We start from the raw sequence: 13,982 nt of genomic DNA, 5'->3' as shown, positions 1-13,982 counted from the left end.
ATAGAAACACTACATCTCTCTGAGAAATACCTTAAACAGAGAACAGAGATCTAACTTTGAAACCGAATGTAACCTTTAAACTGACGTTGGCTGAAAATGTCACGTCCACGTTTGCCTTCTTCCTGTTGCTGTCGTTGGACGATTTGCAAACTATTTTCTAAAAATAGAGCGGGATAGTTTGTTAGCTTCTGCGCTGCGACACCTCGAATGAGGATTGGTAGAGAGTAAACAATGCCTGGGGAGTCTTTTCTCCCATTGACCGAACCCTCCGCCAATTACTTACTTGTCTCTCCTTTCCTCTATTCTCATTTGTTACATCCTCTGTGACCTTTCTATTGGATGTGGCAGCAGTCAAACGTCAGTGTGAGCATATCATTGATAGAAGGATGGAGGCCATTACCAGCAGTTGTCTAGGAGAGGGCTTTAATCCCCCAGAAAGCGAAGGGCCAGAGCCCCGGCCAGTGGAGTTGGCTTAATTACTGGCCGAGCTCTAATTGGCTCCTTGTATGGGCTGTGATGAAAGCAGGACGTGACACTTAAGGCTAGACTTCCTCTGCTGTCTGCCCTTTGTGTCAGTGCCATTAACCTTTCCCTTCCACCTTCTACCCTGCCTTTTTATGTTCAATTAAAGGCACTATTCAAATGAGCTGGGGTAGTTAGACGAAGAGCTTCGTCGTGGGTTTAATAATTGCACTGTAAATTACTATCAGAGGCCGACACGGCGTCTAAGAGGTGAAAATCTTCGGTGCTTTTAATTATACATTTGGTCGGTTGATATCTAGCTTTGCAACAAGTCTATGTTTGATATTGTTGCACATGATTTATATATACATGCTTGTTTGTGGGTGTGTGAGAGATCCCACCGCTTTCAGGCATCGGATACAGACTTAATTAGTTTCTGTTTGCCAGCGAAATCATAAAAGAAAAGAAAAAAAACTTCCAATAATAACATTGTACTTTCAGACAATACTTCAAAAGGAAGCTAAAAATCTGCAAAGTAAAGCCGTGCTCGGTGTGTGCCCTTTGGGAGATTGTGAGCTTTGGCGTGTATTGTCAGTGCTGTGTAATTAATCATACCCCCTAACTGCATTCACAGGGTCCCCTTTGGTTAATTGGACTGCAGCTGCAGAATGGACTAGCCGATGATTTATTCAGCAGGCAGGTGGAACGCCGCCCCGCAACCCCCCCGCCACCTCCCAGGTACGAAGGATGGATGGCTCACTCCTGCACCCAGCGACTGCCTGCACTCCTCCATCCCTCAGGCCAATCGACTCTGAGGGCACATTTACAAGACAGACTTCGGGGTGACAAAATGAGAGGAGGAGAGGTACAGTGGAATCAATCCTCCCTCTTTGCGCCATGCTCAAGACTTGTACAGGTAAAAGCAGGAGAACAGATAAAGGTATTGACAATCTGTAGAAAGTTTAACAAGCCAACTCCCTCACAGTGCCTGTTGGGAGGTAAAAACAAACAGCAGAGCCAGCCAGAGGTGAAGCCCTTTAGACATTTGCTGCCCTCCCAACTTCATGGCCCCTCTTTCATTTAGTGTCCGTGCTTTGAGGCAGACGGGTGGTAAATATATCATTTCAGGCTTGTTGGCAGGCCAGACCACTGTGGCAAGCTTTGTTTTATCTGAGGTTAGGATTTTCTGGTTCCACAGAGTAGAGTAGTGTGTTTAAGAAAAAGATGTCTTCTACAGGTGGAGTAACCAACTGTGACGAGTCTTAATTGAATCGTTTTGTAAAACGAAAGCACAAGCAAATAGCATTTGACATTCATGTTTAAAGACTCATTAGATTTAAAGGTGTAGTGTCCCCTTAGATGAGCGTTAGGCATGTGATTACTGTTATTATACATTGCAATGTCTTGCCGATACAATCGTTAAATGCCAGATTTCATTGTATTGATTTATTTCCCTGTTAAACCATATGTCACACTGTACAGATAATCAGTCAGATTGGAGAATGGACTCATGGCCCATGCATCAACATTAGGATTACACCTTCTCCCTCTGTAGTTGGTTTCAGTGCTGCTGGCGTACCATTACCCTGAGATAACCACACTTTAATAGTTAATGCAGCTGTGGGCCCCCCTCTGCATTACAAATGGGCCCATCCGTCTCACCTAGACCCCCGTGGGTGGCGGCGCCGCAGTCCATCTTCAGCAACTCAAATCATTCATCAATAGGTGGTTATCTGACACCCGCTCGCGCAGGATACCGAACACTGTGATGTGGTCAAGGCCAGAGACGGACATCCTGGTGTCAGACAGGGGATCAGTCAACTGATATTACTCCAGACACCACTATGGGACTCCCCAGCAGCAACAGCTGGATTGCAGGCTCTGAGCACATTCTGCTTATCTCAAAGCTGCCCCCCTACCTCTTTTCCAAACCAGTCTAGACGAAGAAAGAGGACAAAGGAAATCAGGTGTTATTTACCAGACGCATGCCTCGTATTGGTTTAAACGGGGCCTCCAAGGATTTTACACATCAAAGTCTGTTTACAGGTCTCGGGGAGGACGAGTGCAAATGTGAAAAAAGTTGCAGACAGCCTTTTGGGGCTCCCGAGAGAGCTGCGCAGAGCTTTACAAATTGCCACCTGAGGCAGTGTTGGTCGGGGCTGAAGACTGCAACATTTTAAAAGTGGTGGTTTGGGTTTGGAGTTAGAAAGAAGTGAGCGTACCAGACTTCTGTAGCCCCCGTCTCCGATCGAGGCTGGCAGCTCAAGACTACTATAGCCACTTCTAGCACAGTGCGACTGCATCACCGACCAAACAGCTGGCAGTCAAATTGCATTGTGGGTAACAAAAAAATACTGAGCAGACACAGAAAATAACAACAACAACAAGCAGAGTAAAGACATCAAAAATCCAAAATTCGGACCATGAATCAAGACTTAGCAGAGTTGATTTAACTTTACTTAAAAAGTTTGAAATCATTTATGAAGCAGTCAGAGGAGGGCTCACAATTCCTCCATTAGCTACAGTGAATATGATTTTTACCTGTGAGTGAAATTATATGACTCGTGTCAGAAACAAATGAAAATTATTTAAATCTGACCAAATTATATCTGTAGTTTACTCCTCTGCACCAATGTTCATCCTTTTTTAAAAAAAAGAACAACAAAAAACAACTTTGAGCCCAACAGTGTTAGAGTAGTAAGATGCTAAATCAGTACTTTTTAATTAGGTAGTTAAAGGGGCACGTCACCGATTTCACATATAACACATAAATTGCTGGAGTAGCTCTTTGAATATAATTATAGTGCGTAGATTGTGTAGCACACAGGGAAGTCCAATTCCAATTTGCCTGACAGGGGAATGCCAGTCAAAATGCAATAAATAAGACAAATCCTGAGGTGACTCAGCTTTGCAGCTGAGCCTGGCGCCTTTTTTGTCGAGGACTTTGTAAACCTTTTATCCCCAACTGTAAAGCCCGGCTCTTATTTGTTGTCGTGGTCATTACATCAGCGCTCTGCTGAGAGAATCTGCTCTCCGTTCCCGATGGAAATAAAATCCAGTGATAAAACTGTGCTCAGATCGCTTTCTAAAAGTAACCAGCGCAGATGCACCCCGGGCCAGCCGCGTTCTCCGGGGACTGCAGCTGCCAGGCGGGGATGTGACAGGCCCCGAAATGGGCAGGCGGGCCCCTTCCCTTTTGATCAATCAGGTAAGACGGAGAGTGGTAGCGTGAATTCTAAAACTCCAGATGCACCATCACCAAGGTGACTCTCATCCATTACCCATCCCATCCGCCCTGAACACGCGCTCATCCGTCAGAGGGACAGAGCTCCTCCGCTATCTCTTCTTAAGTTAGATTTAGTCCTGATGAGGGTCGGTTGAATTAAGTAGTGACTTAATTCAGCTGCTACTGATTGTCATTTCTGGAGGGCGGACTTTAAATCATGCTGGACTTTTACAAGAATTAATGAGAAGATGGGGGACACCTTCGAAACTGTGTTCCTTGACATTGCCATCCTTTTGAAATCAGCAAACTCAAGTTAATAGATTGTTTTTAAGTGGCTGTGTTGTCTTGGAACCACACTGCCACACTGATCTCAACATGACTTAGTTATAAATTCATGTCGACTGCTTTGTCTTTATTTCTCAGTGACAGAAAACCAGCTCCATCACAGATTCAGGTGAGGAATCGGCAGATTTCCTCGGGGGAAGACTACCCTCTGCTGGGCATAGTCACTAATGTGCTCAGCTGCCAGGAGACATCTTTGACAACCAGAGCGGAGACATGTGGAGGGGGATGAACATCAACAGAACGACACTTCACCAGAGATGCATGGATGTCTCCAGAGACGATGTGTTTACGGTGGATGGTGACGGAGCGAGGAGAAGACGGGCAGCGTGTTTTTTTTTCACCTCCTTCTGGCATTTAAATAAGAGGTATGAAATAGTTTAAAGGGAAATATCTTCTCACTTAAGATAGAGCTGTTCATGTGCAAGTACCACCACAAGATGGTGGTATTACTCAAAGATGGTCACATGGTGTTGGCCTGCAGAAACTAATCTCTGTCTGCCACCTATTGGTATCGAGAGCAGACTGCTCTGTATTAACCATGATTACAGATACTTACTCTGCAGCCACAGGTTCTTAAACAGTTCAACCTGAGGACATGAAGCTTCTTGAGCAAAAAAGACCTTTATTATAATGAAAGCCTGCCGTGACACATATGTAGCAGGGTTTGGAAGCATACATCTAATAATATGAGTATACATAATTCATCACATCAGCTTGAGCAGTGCTGCACTGAGGCTGACCCTGACCTCTGACCTCCCTGTGGAGGCGAGAAGAATTTGCCTTCAGGTATGAATAGATTTTAGGGTAATAATGTTTAAAGCGCTGGATGTGTTGTATATCTTGGGCGTTTTGTCACGCAAAAGCTGCATTTGCGCATGATCCTTGACAATAACATACACAATTAATTAGACTGGATGTGATTAAAAATGATTTTAATGAATTAAAAAGAAGAATCTGAGCTTCAGCATTTATATATTCAGTCCAAGCTATTCCAATACAACAACAAAAATGAAAATAAAACATAAAATCAGAGACCTATTGGCATGTGAAGGCAGTTGTTGCCAAAGGAAGTTTCAAATATGGCACTGTTTTCACCCCTTAAAAAATTTCACAAGCTTGAGTCACAGTATGACTGATGCACCCGCTGGATCCCGGTCCAAAAATCTCAGGATGTGGAAATGAAACTATTTGAGAAAGGGAGAGTGGAGCGTTGACTCAGTGACCGACGTACGGAGGTGAAATTAGGTAGTGTAGGAGCTCCTATTATCCCCTGCTTATAGGAGTATCGCATAAATACAGTGCTGTGTTCACTAAACAAGCAGCACGCGCTACTTCCTGTGTTTGTGTGAGTCAGATACTACTCATGAGCGCACTGAATCAGCCGGGCCCCATCCCCCGCCCACTAACCTCCATCCGCCCCCTCGCAGAAGTATAAAAGACACCCACACACATATTCCCATCTCCGCCCACCTTGCCTTTCAACTGCTCCCACACTTTTCCTCTCCCCTCCCGGTGGATTTTCTCTCTCTCTCCTGTTCCCTTTCTCCCCCTTTTTTTTTTTTTCCCCTCCCTTCATCTCCTCTTTAGAGGACGAGAGGGAGGATGTGAGTGGCGTGTGTGTATGTGTGTGTTAGTCATGTTCAGGCTCATCCAGGGCCAACAGCAGCAGAGGCAGGGGGAAACCCAGGCGCAGGCAGGAATAGGATGTTTTGTCCACATCTGTTAGTTGGTTTGGCTGCAGCACTCTTGCGGTTTACACAGCGCCTAAAAATGGATTGCTAGAATGAGCTGGAGAGCGTGCTGGAGGGGGGAAGACGGATGAGCATATAGGAGGAGGAGGAGGAGGAGGAGGGGAAAAAAAGGGCAGGAGGACATAGGTGGGGGGATGGGTGAGCATGCCAAAGTGGGCCAAGACCCCCCCGGTGGTTAATAGGATTCTGTCTGCCCTGAGCTGCTGCAGAGTTCATGAGCCAGGAGACGGCTGTGAAGACGGCGTCTGATGTGGAAGTGTTTGTCTCTTGTTATATTTGATTAGCATTTAAATTCAAACTGACTCACTGGTTTGTTTAGTGGGCTTCTTTGTGCCACAGGTTGACCCCGTCATTCCAGTGCAGAAAACATTTATTCATTAGTCTGTGACAAAGGGGCTGTATTCTTATTTTGCATAACATCAATACAATTAAATTCTCAGAATAAATCTCAAGAGGCGAATTAAGTGAATGCAGTGAGTGTGAAAAAAAAAAAAAATGTGTTCACAGAGTAGATTGAGAATTGAATTTCATCGAAAAGTTCAAATAAATGACTTTATTTCACCAGAATTTTCACCTCATTACACTTTTTGATAAGACGACAATTGTCAGGGGCTTTCAGCTGCATCGTGTAAAGTGATTCGTTCCTTGAGAGACACATAGTCAGAAGCAGTTTGTATTCAGATCGCTGACATGACCTATATCAGGACAGGCATGATACTCAGCCCTTTGTGTGTTGGGGACGATCACAGTTAAAAGGGCAGAAGAAATTCAAACTCATAATTTGACTATTTACAATACTAATGAGGTAATAATACAAACTCAGAAATATTTATTTCTTCTATAACTGAATAAACAAGCTGGGTTTAGAGGAAAATAAGTTCCCCAGAACTTTGTTTGGAGCTAGAAAGGTGGCAGGGTCTGCCATATATAAACAAAGGAGAAAAAAAGAATGAAATTATCCTTTAAGGTCAGTTTGTTTGAGTCAGTCGTGAAAAGGAAGAGTTTGTTTAATTAGGATGTTTAAGCATTAAAAAAAGATCTTTCTCTTCTGGTTTAAATTTCTTCCGCAACACCACATAGCGCAGCTTTAAGTAAGAGAAATAAACATAAAAAAATGATGAGTACGTTTTAAAATTTGAACGTGAATTTGCAAAAATTACACTCTCAAATTTTAAGACCGTCCTCTCGATGTATGAACCCCCCGTCGTATGAAAACCCCGTTCTGATCCGTTATCAGTTTCCAGTTGCTGCCCTCGTTTCTGCAGCTTTCGCAACCAACTGTTTCGCTTCACATCTAAATGTAAAAATGCCGACATTTGGTTTGCATCATCCCCGATCAGTCACATTATCCAGTCCCCTCATCGGTCTCCAGGTGGTGCCAGTGGTTGTGAGGGACGACATTCCTCACACCAACACACACACACACACACACACACACTCACAGAGTGGACCTATTTGCCTGTCTCCATCCACATACTGAGGGGCCGGGTATATGGCAGAGATGTGTGAGGGGTGTGGGGGATGGGGCTGAAGTAGTTGTGGAAGATAGAGAGGAAGGAAGTGAATAGAGTGAGAAATGGGGAGGGAGAGTGGGGTGTGGGGGTGTGGGGGGGGTGGCATGCAAGGCAAGCACATGCTGAGCAGAACATTGGACTCATTGAGAAAAGCGCTCTCTCCATTCATGCCCTATCCAATCGCCTTTTCACCAAACTCCCACTCTTCTCATCATGTACGTACATTGTATTGATATCAGTCCGCTATCTGCACATGACGTTTTAATTCAATGGGGTTTATCAGTGTCAAGTTTTTCTTTTTTCTTTTTCTTTTTTTTTTTTAGGTAAATCCTGACAAAACAGATGGAGCGGTGAAACATGCACAGATGATGGCAAAAATGTTATGTTTCGACCACTCTACGTTCTCAGTATCTGGTTTCAATTGCATAGCAGTGGACCCATCAGCTCCAGATGGGCAGTTCATTTACATCCGAAACCCCTTGTGTGAAAGTAGTAGTAGGTGGTTTTTTTGATCCGAGCGCCGGTTAGAGTGTCTCTCCACCACACCCTGCGACAGACATCAGATGTTTGTCTATTTCAAATGCAAAATGGTCAAATCAACACCAAGGAGGAGCACCAACAAGGGATTATCTCTGTCTGCATGGAGGAAAGGTATTTTTTTTCCCCACCAATTAACTAGCCCAGAGCCTTTATCGGGGATGAATTATGTCCTTACATATCGCTACAATGGGGTAATTCAGTGGCTTTTTCGTGGACTTGAATGAACTTTTATTACAGCAGGAATCACATCAATCACAGAGCAAATATTTTGTTATTGCCTGCTCTCCAGAGGCAGAAATTAAACAACTGTACAGTCAAAACAGAGGAGCATTCTTGATTTGCTTTTGTGCTGTTTATTTTGTTTATTTAAGTCCTTTCCCTGAACTCTGCTCGCTCTTCTCAGCATTTCAGGAGGCATTCAAGTTTCAACTGTTTTTGTATTTTTATTTTTCAATTTAACATTTATGGTGAAAGCCTCATTGAGATGAAAAATCAGTTTTAAAAAATGTCCTAACCGAGATAAGGCGGCAGTAATGGTGAGATAAGACATGACAGAAAAGACAAAATGTAAAAAAAATAAAAGTAAAAGATTTCATCCCAGAAACAACCTACAGAGCATCTTAATACAGCATGAGAGCTTTAAAACAAACTAAATAATCATGAACAATAACTTCATCACACATTCTTAAACAGGGAAGTCCACACTGGGGATCAGGACCCTATCAAGGGGTCACGAGATAAGTGTATGAGGTCGTGAGATAATTCAAAGGACAGGAAAGCAGGAAAAATGATTTGCCACAAAGGATTCCTTTTTCTGACATTTCTCCAATCTTTTTTTTTTTTTTTTTTTTTACAAGAAAAGACTTCCTCTTTCCGCCTCTAAATACTGAAATAATGAAAGAAATAGATTTTGGTTTTGGCCTTCGGTTATATCTCCTGACATAGCGCTATGCAACAGTTGACAATGGGTCATTTTGGGATGATGGGTTCATTTTAAAGGAGATGAAACACTGCTCTAATGCTCCAAAAACACCAGCAGCCAGAAGAGAGAGGACAGTTTCTGTAGCAAAAACTTCAGCTCGCATGGAGGGAGATTGAATTTGATTAATTAACTGCGTACAGCTCCAGGCCGAGGGAGCAGCATAAATACATTAAAACTCTTACCTAGTTCTGTACTAAGAACTTCTAAGTGCTGTATTGTGCTAAAAAATATATATTCTTAGGAGCAATAAACAGATCTGGTCCTGCCTTTTTCTTTAATTACAAAGAAAAGGTGGCTGCAGCCCAATAATGGCTTTATAGATAGATACTTAAAAGTGTTTTACTTGAGTATATTTTAAAATAATCCGGGTAAAATATCAATAAAGCACTTCTGCTTTAATAAGACTTGTGGCAGTCATTTTAATGCCACAGCCATACTTGTTTTACCCACAGTTTAATTTGCACACTGGCGTTCACGTACCTTTTAAGCTTAGGATGATAGATTTCTCATATTTATATCTGTAGAAATCACACTATACACTGTGAAATAACAAAAGAGTTGTGAAAAGCAACAAAATTGTAAGTACATTACTCAAAAAGTGCATGTTTGAGCTACTTAATGTGTTTTCATCATTTCATACTTCACCACATTTCAGATGCAAATGGTTTTATTTTGTACTTCACTAAATTTTAATCTGGCAGCTGTATTTAGTAGCAACTTTAAAAATGAAGCTTGTACATAGGTTTATACAATAGGATGAGCTTAAAGGATAAGTTCACCCAAAAATGAAAGTTTAGTCTTTATCTACTCACCCTCATGCCGATGATAAAGTTTAACATTTCTGGAGCTTCACAGCAAAACAGCATTGCTGCATTCTCCAACCAACAACCAAAGTAGATAAGAACAAGTTTTTAAATTTACATAAATGACACAAAAAAAAATGAAATGGCTCAGTTTCAGCTTGTTCAGCATAATCCAAGTCTCCAGACGCCCCAAGATCCCAAACTGATTTACATCCTTTTATTCAAAAGCCAAAATCTTCACTGTAGCTGCGAAGCTAAAAAAAGTATCCATCTGACGTGGGTGCACAGACTCGACTGCGCTTCGAGGGTGTACATGACGTATTTTCAATTCCAGTTTGGATCTCAATGCTTCCGGGACTTCGCCGGATGAGCTGTAGGGAGCCATTTTATGTGTTTTAAAACAAGTCCTCATCTACGTCAGTTGTTTAGAAGAGTGCTGCAGAAGCTCCAGGGATGTTTTCTGTGGACTACAAAACTTTACCCTACTTCCCATCAGCTTGTGGGGTGAGTCGATCATGACTGAATTTTCATTTTTTGGGTGAACCTATCCTTTAAACCACCCAACAGTACACGAAGCAGATGAAAACAGCACTTTAGTAACTTTTCATACTACAAATCCCTACTTTAATTAACATTTCAGACGCACGGAGCACTTTCACATCCTGGTGTTGCTACTTTTTCCCCCCAGTAAAGGCTGCGAATACCTCGGTGGAAGATAAGGGTTTTAGGAGGAGAGTAACAAGAGATGCCTCTCAGAGCCTCCAAACCGGCTTGTGTTTACATTGGGGGAGGTCATAGTTCACTCACCATCACTGTGGAGAATGTGGTATGTCCTTTTGAGCAAATGCCTACAGCATCGCACACGTGACCAAAACACTTTTCTTGCACCGCAGGGAGCATTTTCTGCCACTTTTAAAAAACACTTTTTGGGATCAAACCTGGAGGAATAGGAAGGGATCCTGGAGGTGGAGGAGGAGGAGGAGGGTGAGGGGGAGGAGGGGGAGGAGGATGGGGGTTGAGCTCCTCTGGTAGTGTTGGTGGCCCATTTATCATATCTCCGCCCTCCACTGTTTCAGCTCCCATGAGGGCGGCTCTTTAAATTGCCCCAAAACTGCTCCTGGCTGGCGCCTTTTCCCCCCTTATCTGCAGGGAGACGAGACACACGTGCTATTTATAGGACGCCGGAGGAGCAAACTTCACAACCTGCTGGTAAATAATTTAAAATTGTTTGATTTTGTTTCTTTCCTTTAAAAAAAAAAAAAAAAAAAAAAAAATTATCTGTTTTGTTTCGTTTCTAATTCATAACAGTGTGTGTGTGGTTTTTTTTTTCTTCTTCTTCTTCTTCTCTCTAACGCTGCATGAGCTGGGATTTGGAAGGGGCGGGCTGTGTGTTGTCTGACGAATAAAAGCTGTAGCCTATAGATCGGCGCAAGGCTTTTAACCGGGTATAACCAGCCAGGCTTAAAGGAAACATTTCGTCTTAAATTTAGAGCAGAGGTTATAGCCGACACATAGAGGTGAGTGCACGGCGAAGCACGACTCGGTAAGATGAAGAGGCTTGTTTTTTATAAATGTAGCCTTTTTTTTTTTTTTTTTTTATAAGCAGAGCTCGAGCTCCGGCCGGAGAGAGAGGGGAGGCTGCACGCTTCAAAATGTGAGCCGTCTTTTGTTGCTCTGGCCCGGGCTCTCGCTGACACCGCCAACCGCCGCTAACGAAACCTCGCTCGCTTTGCATTTTCTCTTCTTCCTCTTCTTCTTCTTTCTGTATTTTAAAAACCAAGGGGCGCAGACTACGGCTACGTTTAGCCCTGCAAACCTTCACCGAGGCGAAACACACACACACACAACACCGGCCATTGTGTAGTCGGAAGGGTCGGTGGTTCGGTCGGCGGGGATCTCTCTCCGCGGCTCCGGCGTGCAAACACACGCTGGGGAAAGGACAGCTGATAGTTTTCCACGCAAGGCCACAGTAACGGGCCTCTAAACATGGTTGGGGGTTCAGCAGTTCGTCTTCTGGCTAAAGGTTTCGTGCAGGCCTGCGACCGCCTACGGAGCTCCAGCTATATCACACGAGCCGGTCTAGATGCCAACCTCCCCTTGTTTGTGTAACGGGGGGGGAAGCGCGCACGAGACAGAAATAGTCCTGGAAATAAATGCGGATTAATTGAGTCAAACGCGGTGCTGCCGGTGCGCGGTTAGCACCCGGTCATTTGTGCGCTTGTGCTTGTGTGTTTGCGGTCACTGAGTTGAATTTTTTTTTCTGTGCTGCATGTGTGTATATGTGTGTGTGTCTGTGTGTGAACTCGACGCCTTGCCTCGGCATCAAGCCCTGACTGGTGTGATTTATTCCCCAGGTCTGAAAAAAGCTAAGCAAACATGAGCGACAAGGGGACAGTCTCACCGAAGGAGAAGGAGGCTACAGAGAAGAGGGGGCGTGGGAGACCCCGTAAGCAGCCCCAGGTAGAAACTGACGTAGGTTCTGGTTCCGTTTTTACTACTCACACACTACTCATCACACCATTAACAACAACACAAAGACTATGTCTGTGTGAGAGCTGTGAAACACGCCTCTTAGTCCAGCCAGCATCTGTTCCAGCTGATGCTCAGGTAGATATCGCTGTGTGCAGGTGAGGTGCTCATGCATGTCCATGTCATAAGCCGCTCCCCCCCCCTCCTCCTCTGAATCAAGATAATGGCTGCTGCATTGACCATTTGTTCACCCCCCCTCCAACCCCGTTATCAGTGTAGAAGTTGTAACCCTACGACAAACTTCCTGTGTTGTCTCACCAGGTTTGTAAGCAACCTGTAACCCTACCCCTTTAAACTGGTTTTAACCCCCCCTCTGCACGGCCCACCTCTGCTCGTCATGTAATGGATGACACAGCAGAGTGGAAGCACAGAATGGCTCATAAAGCAGTCACTCAGAGCGCTGTGTTTTAGTATCGAATGGCTCGGTTGCTATGAGCTGCGGTTGTAAACACTCTAGAAATGCAACGGGAGACGTGTCAGCCATGGCATAGCTCGCGACCACAAATTATCACATGAACAAGACGGCTCATATTGAATTTACCTTGCATTTTGGAGGTGATGGTAATCCCCTGACTGTTAGCTCAGGTATTCCCCCCCTACACTTTAATGTTTGGTGCTTTCAGGCTCTAGACGACATGTTTTTAAGTCATTTGTGATCCAGTATTTGTTTGTCTCGAACGGTGAGGCTGCAACCTGTGGCTCTGACCACCTGTCAGCCACACCGACCTTGAATAACGTACTCGTCTGAGACTATAATTCACACACACATTCAAATATTCACGCTGTAAATGCTAAAATGTAGCTATTCTTCTGTTGTGTGCTAACTTTATCCTCCACTGTTTTGATTGCCAGGAGCCAAGTGGGTCCCCAACTCCAAAGAGGCCCAGAGGACGGCCGAAGGGCAGCAAAAACAAGACTGCTAGCAAGGGCAAAGTAAGTCGTGTTTTTTTTTACGTTTCAGCAATGGCCAACGTGCATCCTGAGCTGGAATGACGAGATGCGCGCAGCGTTCGCGCTCGTGTCTTGTCTTGCGAGCATTTCCCCCTTTTCTAACCCTCGATTTCCTCTACGGTTGATGAACATTTCGACGGTAGCTAACCTCATCCTCTTAAAAGGACGTCCTGCTGTTGCTCTTGATATATCGGTTGGCTGCAATTGAGCTGCTTCCCCTCCTGGTGTCAGAAATAGCCTGGCTAGGGTTTCCCATTGTAAAGACCTTGGTTTACTGCCTTAGTTTTTTCTTTTTTCTTTTTTTGAGTGATGCTCACCCTGTACTTCCTGTCCTCCAGCTTCCTGCAGCTTGTCATGCACAGTGTGGTGCAGGTGCAGAGGCCGCAAGACTGTTTCCAAGCTGACACTGAGCACCCCTCCGCCCCCACCCAGCACACAGCCCTAGTTCTTCTCTGCCTGTCGTCTCCATAGCAACAACTGATTTTCTCCCTCGCCCCAGCCCTCCAGCTCCCCCATGCGCTCTGTATTCGCCGCTATGCTATGTATGGGAAAAGGGAGAGGGAGAGGGAAGCGCGCATACATGTATGATATAGGTTTAGCAGCGAGGGCCAAGCTGCAGAGGGTTTGTGTCTCCGCTCAGTTCCACCAGCTGTCTCTGAGCCTCAGACCAGGTGGCCAGCGAACTGGAGTGCCCTGTGTGCAGTTCCTGTCGGCCTTCCAGATAATAGCCAATGAACCCAATGCCCCCTTTCCGTTTGTGTCATTACAGAGCTACTGCCGCCATCTGCAGGCAGATAGAGGCAGGGCTCTGCAGATATAGATTGTTTACACCTCCATGTTTTTGCAATAACCCACCGAAAGGTCTGTGGCTGCAGTCAA

General features: G+C 44.5%; 1 protein-coding gene across 10 annotated transcripts in view; it reads left to right on the top strand.

The window, feature by feature from the left end:
- Positions 1-13,982, top strand: part of hmga1a (high mobility group AT-hook 1a) — a gene marked incomplete at its 5' end in the record, with an annotated part of 280,130 nt that overhangs the window by 255,267 nt on the left and 10,881 nt on the right. For 2 of the 10 annotated variants that reach the window (XR_014623566.1, XR_014623567.1), the window contains 3 exons: positions 1,097-1,378; positions 4,112-4,398; positions 10,700-10,828. Coding sequence is in view for 6 of the 10 variants with exons in the window: in XM_084366793.1 (XP_084222919.1) it covers positions 12,000-12,095; positions 13,005-13,085 (177 nt within the window). Of the gene's footprint in view, positions 1-1,096; positions 1,379-4,111; positions 4,399-10,699; positions 10,833-11,022; positions 11,167-11,256; positions 11,278-11,977; positions 12,096-13,004; positions 13,086-13,982 lie in introns of those variants that run through there. The other 8 variants (XM_084366793.1, XR_014623565.1, XM_084366792.1 and 5 more) reach the window with 8 other exon arrangements.

The sequence above is a fragment of the Pagrus pagrus genome (assembly GCF_965226575.1).
Source record: "Pagrus pagrus genome assembly, chromosome: 11".
NCBI classification, from domain to species: Eukaryota; Metazoa; Chordata; class Actinopteri; order Spariformes; family Sparidae; genus Pagrus; species Pagrus pagrus.
The sequence above is the reverse complement of the archived record's forward strand: the minus strand, read 5'-3'. Positions and strand labels throughout refer to the sequence as shown.